This window comes from Octodon degus, unplaced genomic scaffold, assembly GCF_000260255.1.
Source record: "Octodon degus isolate 3935 unplaced genomic scaffold, OctDeg1.0 scaffold00064, whole genome shotgun sequence".
Lineage (NCBI taxonomy): Eukaryota > Metazoa > Chordata > Mammalia > Rodentia > Octodontidae > Octodon > Octodon degus.
In genome coordinates this window covers 7123598-7130131 of record NW_004524640.1, presented here as the reverse complement: position 1 = coordinate 7130131, position 6534 = coordinate 7123598, and the positions used below count along the sequence as shown (strand labels likewise).

General features: G+C 37.7%; 1 protein-coding gene across 1 annotated transcript in view; it reads left to right on the top strand.

The window, feature by feature from the left end:
- Itpr2 (inositol 1,4,5-trisphosphate receptor type 2) overlaps positions 1 to 6534 on the top strand; it is a 528924-nt gene that overhangs the window by 41224 nt on the left and 481166 nt on the right. Inside the window, exon 2 of the mRNA XM_023718939.1 lies at positions 5356 to 5426. Coding sequence (XP_023574707.1) covers positions 5356 to 5426 — 71 coding nt within the window. The remainder of the gene's footprint in view (positions 1 to 5355; positions 5427 to 6534) is intronic.

Sequence of the window (6534 nt, the reverse complement as noted above, 5' to 3'; positions counted from 1 at the left end):
TTTTTTTGCAGCTCAGTAAAGAGATAGGAAAGATTAAAGAAGCCTTTATTGACTCCAAAGACACAGAGAAGATCGAGGGCAGATCAGTCAGGTAGATCCTCTGGTCTGAGACAAAGACAGCTGAGGCTTTTATGGACTTTTGTTAGGGGTGGAGTTTGAGGGCGATGTTTAGAAATACCTGAGGAGCTGACTGGGGTCTTCCCTGAGGTGGTGGGAAAGGTGCCAGGAAGTTGCACCCTGGGCTGAGTTGGAGAAGAAGAGGGGAGGTGGTCTCTGGGAAGATGAGCTGTTGTTTTAAGGGCTTCAGCCATATTAGATGACCACCATAATAATTCAGTCATTCATACTAGGGCCAGAACCTAGCAATTTTGTCTCTTGTGATTAGTTTTTTCCACTTCTACAATCGATTAAAGTATAAATTTCCCATTCAGTGGTTCTATTTTGGGTCCGTAGTAGGGGCCGGTCACTGTTGGGTAGCGAGCATCTAAAGAGTAAATAAAGCCTTGAAAGGATCTCACTGCTTGTTGGAGACAGATAGCTGGAGGTGCAGAGCAATCAGGCAAAAGCTTGGTTCTGCATGCTGATCGCAGGTCAAACACGATGGGATCGGAGAGGAGCCACTAAGCCTGTGGAGGACAGGTGTGTGTAGACTTTGTAGTGTAGTTTGTTAAAGTTCAGTGTAAACCAAAACCAAAAACATTTGAAAAATCCCAAATCTGTAAACCTAGGCTTTTCTTTATAGATGGATTGGGGATATGAAAACCATATAACCCATAAATAGCTAAGGTAGTTGGTGTGTAAGCTTTTACATATGTTCAGAATATTTTCCCCAGTTGTTGAGTTTACAAGCTTGTATTAGAAATTATGTGTTTTATATACATGTGTTCGTTTTCAATGCAGGTAGTCTTACTAAATATTTTTCGGTTTGCCCTATCAGTAGTTGAGAAGTATGTTGAAATCTACTATGGTAATGTATTTGTTAATTTCTCCCTGCAGTTTTGTAAATTTTATTTGATATATTTTGAGGTTTTTTTTATATACATATCCTGAATTTTTATATCTTCTTAGGTAATGAAATACTTCTCATTATGTAGTGGCTTTTTTTTAATCCAAAATAAGGCTTTTTTTTCTTGAAAGCTATTAGTTTTGCACTATTATCACTGCTGCCATACCTTTCTTTTTACTGTTTTTTTTTTTTTTTTTTTTTTTTAAACAGGTCTTTTTCTGACCTTTTCTTCTAGGTATGATGCTTGTAAATAGCATATAATTTGGTGTTTTTCTTATTTCTATTTTATTTATTTATTTTTATGTATTTGGTACAGGGTCTCATTACACAGATTGGACTTGTAGTGACCCTCTTGTTTTCAGCCTCCCCAGCACTGGGATTGTAGGTGGGCACCACCAGGCATGTGGTGCCAGGGATCGAACCCCGGTCACTGTGCTTGCCTAAGCAGGCACTTAGTTCACTGAGCTATTTTGCTGGCCCCAACCTGGTCTTTTTCATTCAAATGAAAATTTATCTTATAGATGATAAGTTTTTAAAAAATGAAGTTTATTATGATTGTAGACAAAGGACCAAACAGACATTTTCCAAAGGAAGATATACACATGGTTGAAAGGCATATGAAAAAAAAAAATGCTCAGAATCACTAATCAACAGGGAAATGCAAATAAAACCACAATGGGATATACCTCATTCCTGATAGAATGGCTATTACCAGAAACACAAGAGATAACAAATATTGATTGGCAAGGGGGTGGAAAAAGGAACTCTTCTTATCTGCCCTGTTGGGCATGTAAATTAGCACAGCTATCATGGAAAATATAGAGGTTCCTCAAAAGAATTAAAAATAGAACTACCATATGATGTGAAATGAAGTCTATATGACAGACACTGCTATGTTTGTTAGAATATTTGCAACAGCCAGCATATATTCAGAAAAAGGAAGTGTCTATTGATTGATGCATGTGTGATGAATATGTGGTGCACACATACACACGCGTGCATGCACACACAGTGGAATACCATTCAACATTAAAAAAGAAAGTCTTGCCATTTGTAACTACATGAGGGAGCCTGTAGGACATTATGCTGAGTGAAGTAATCCAGGCACAGGAAGCCAGTGACTGCACAATCTCCTATGTATTTGGAAGCTGGGAAAGTTAATTTATAGAAACATCAAATGATAGTTGCTAGGGGTTGGCAGGCAGATGCATATGGTGATGTTGGTCAAAGGCTAGAAAACACTGTTGGATAGGATGAATAAATTCTGGCAATCTGCTCTATAACATAGTGACTAAACTTAATAATAATATCTTGTATAATTGAAAATTGCTGAAATTAAAAAAAAATTTATGTGTTTAGTACAGGTTCTACAGGGTCTTACTATGTAGATCTAACTTGTAGTGATTCTTCTGTTTTCAGCCTCCCAAGCACTGGGATTACAGGCGCGTGCCACCATGCCCGGTCTCCATCGCTGTCTCAGTGTGCCCCAGGGTGGGGCTGGCATAGCACGCCAGGGATCGAAGCCCGGCTGCTGCACTCTGCCTAAGCAGGCACTTAGTCTGTTGAGTGGTCTCACTGGCCCCAATCTGGTCTTTTTCATTCAATTGAAAATTTTTCTTTCAGTTGATAAGTTATGTTGGCATCTAAGTCTTATCTGGCTGGCCATTGAAAATTGCTGAAAATGTGTAAATGTTCTTAATATAAAAAGTAATGGCAAAGTAACATTAGATTGATTCAATCATTCTACAGTGCACACACATTTCACAGCATCATGTTGTGTACATAAATACATATCATTTTATTTGTCAGTTTCACCTTATAAGATCTTAAATGCGAAACATTTTTCCTATATATACTCAATGAAGTAGTAAGTTAACTGATATTTGAGGGTGGAACAGGGTAAATCCACTGGCCCTGGAGATAGATATTCAATAGGAGACAGTTGGGTGCTTTAGTACCATTCCAGTTATTCTAGAAGTTGGCTCAACAACTGTCCTTAAAATTTCATTTGATTTTCAACGTCGATGATTGTACCTCTTGATTTATACCTCTTGATTCTTCATACCCCTGCTTTCTTCTGTTCTCTTCAAAATTAGTTCCAGTTCTTTAAATCTACAAGATGAAATGATTACTTTTGTGATCTTCACGGAAGTTTGTATAGAAGGAATAGGGCACATTCTTAGAACCAGAGTCATTTCTAATTATTATGGTTTTATCTGGGCTCTAAGTAATTGCAAATAGACACAAATATTTGCCTGTGTGCTCTGAGATCTGATTTGTAGCTTTAGCTCCTATTTCTCTTGATCGCTGGCCCATGCAGGTGCGACCTGGTGGCATTCGGTGGGAACCTGTACTTCTATGGAATGGATAGGCACAGAGAATGAGCAGAATGTTGGTGTCACTTACTGTATATTTTTTTATATGCTCTAAACAAGACTTTTTTTTTTATCGTATTTTGAATACTTAACATATCATGACCCATTAGAAAGGCTGCCTTGGGGCTGGGGAGATGGCTCAATGGAATAAGTGCTTGCCTGGCAAGCTCAGGGACCTGAGTTCAATCCCCAGTTCCACACACACACACACACACAAAAAAAAAAAAAAAAAAAAAAAAAAAAAGGCTGGCCTTTCCTTCATAGCATCTTAATTTAAGTACAATATGATAGTCTTAGGACTGTTTGAAGCCTTTCCGAGTCAATGTAAACAAACTGCAGCTGGACATTGTGGAGATTGAGGTTTGCTTTCTCTTGACCCAGTGTGACTTCCTGTTTCTAAGAAAACAGCTTCTAAATACTCTTGAAAGGAATTTCTTGCATGCCTGGATTCTTATAAAAACCACATTTTAGTAAACTGGCATGAATGAAATACATATTAATAAAAAAAAATCAAAGAAAAAAACGGTACTGCTTGAACAAGTTAGCATTTTGTTTTGTGGAAATTGAATCCCATAAACAATCTGGTAACTTAGGAAGTGTCTGCCTCTGGTTGTTAGATAAACTGGGAACCAAAAGTTTTGTTCTGACTTGGTAAGTCGTCCTTGTTCCAAAGGTTTGTTCTGTGATGGGGCTGATGTGGGCTAGCAAGTCCGGGAAATACTTTAAAAAAAAGGAAATTGCCCCGGGCATCTCCATTCAGATTGATTTCATATCCATTGAAGTAATTCATGTACATCTCGTGATACTCTGGAAAAACTACCAGTTATCTCCACCTCTTATTCCATGGAGGGATGAGTTTGCGAGTGTTTGGTAGCTAGATTTTTTCTTTTTGAACTTGATATTTCTGTCTCCTGACTCTTAGTTTAGAGATTCAGTTTCTCTCTCTGGAATTGTACTAGATCTTAAGTTTTCTTAGATATTTTAATAGGGATTAAACATGTTTTTCTAATACAAAGTAATTCATTCATTTGACTAATATTGTTGAGCACCTGTTATGTATACCATACCTTGTTTTAGAAGTACAGTGTGGTGAAGAAGTCAGACAAGGTTCCTGATTGTTTTAAATGAATGAAGTCCTTCTTTAAGGACTGGATATATGGCTAGAATCACGGTAGGTACCTTAAGAACAAGAAATCATTTCGTCTTTCTAACAATTCTGTGATGTAGGCCTTCCTACCTTTGTTTTACAGGAATAAAGAAGTCCTGATGTCACCTAGATAGGATGTGGGTAAGCAGAATGTGAGTGTAGGCTACATGCTCATTGCCACCTCCTGCTTCACTGTCACTCCATGTGCCTGATCTCATAAACTTACCCACTCCTTGTTACTCACAGGTGGGGTGGGGAGAAAAGGAAGATGCAAACTGGTGGATGTAGCTCATATTGTGTTGTATTCCATTCAATATTTCATTGTATTCCATTTATTGTATGCGTATTTCTAGAGATGTGTGTGTGTGTGTGTGTGTGTGCGTGCGCATTTGTGTGTTGTGGGAATATTGTATTTTGAGCTGTTTATGTTTACTATGGATCCATGTGCCTGCCTTTGAGCATATGCAATTGTGGTATCTTGTAGATTGGTTAATGCTTATTCTCACAGCATGTTTTAAGCATTTCATAGTCTTCTGCTTTTCTTTCAGTAGAATTTTAAATAGCTCTGCGGTATTCCTTGGTTTGTCTCTGTCATGATTTATCTTCGTTTCCGACACTTCTCAGTGCTTCCAATTTTTCAGTTTCATAATCCTTGCTTTAATGAACATCTCTACAGCCAGAGTTTTTGATAAATGCATGATTATTAAGAAGTTTCTTAGTGAAGAATGGCTCTAAAACTCCCTGTAAATGTTTATATGATATCCGTGTGCAGTCAGTGTTTTGAGAATATGATGATGTTAACAGTATAAACATGCTTTCCCTTCCAGGTTAGTGGATGACAGATGTGTGGTACATCCAGAGGCAGGGGATCTTGCCAACCCTCCCAAGAAGTTCAGAGGTAAGAAATAAACAATTTTTTTTTATTATGTGACCTATAAGGGTGGATTACTTTTGTATCTTAAAATAGTAATGTTAAAGCTTTATTGAATGTGAAATTGCCAACGAACACTCAACAGTCTTTCAAACATTTCTCCCTTGTTTTTCTTTCATACCTTGAAAGATTTACAGTGACATTATGGTTTCAATTTATATTTTTCTGGGCAGTCATGTCTGTTGAAAGGAAATCTTGGTAGTTAATGGCAAAAGATGGTGTTTCAAGTATGCAAACATAGCCAAATAATATTTCTGTCTCTCTGACAGTTGTATTATCTATGTTGTAGTGCTACAATGTCAGCTCATTAATTTGTCTTTGTAAAAACGTCAGGAGTGTGGCTGTGATGTGTTAGCTTGGCTTTTAAAATAGCATCTTTAATGGTGTCTAATCATTAATAATTGTCTTAAAATTCCTTTCTAAGTATAATCTTCAAAGTAGCTTTATAATCTCCTTAGAAAAATTGGTCATAGTAGGAGATGGATTAAGTGCAACTGCTACAGAAGAAAGGTCAATGGGATCTGTAGAGAAACACAGAAAATTAAAACCAGTAATTAAAAGCTTGGCAGAGTCAGTTTCATAATTTACATATAATTACAGTAATAAATAGAATTTAAGCAGCATTCATCTTGAATACTCAGCATACATTCATTCTCACAGAGGTGGGAGATGGCTTTAATAAAAGATGAAACTGGAGAGAGTTGAAGGGATTTTATAGAGCCTCATGCCCAAGTCTAGCATGTTACCCTAACATTTGGTCAATAGTTCCTATGTTTTATTCTCTGTATTTTCCCCTAAACTCAGAAGCTTTCAGAGAGTGACATTCATAATCAGTGTGCTTTGAATTAAACTGATCATTTTAGATAAGAAATCCAAATTCTTCCTGAAGTGGAGAAAGCGTGAAAGAGGCGTTGGAAGATAAATTGTCGGGCGCCCTCCCGTCCAGCAGGAAAGCCCTCAACATGATTTGTGTGGCGGAAAGGCTTTAATCGTTCTCCTGAGTGATGCGCCCCGAGAGAGCACAGTTCCTCTCTCCGTCCCTCTTCCTGTCTCTGACCCTCCGCGTCGCGGAGCG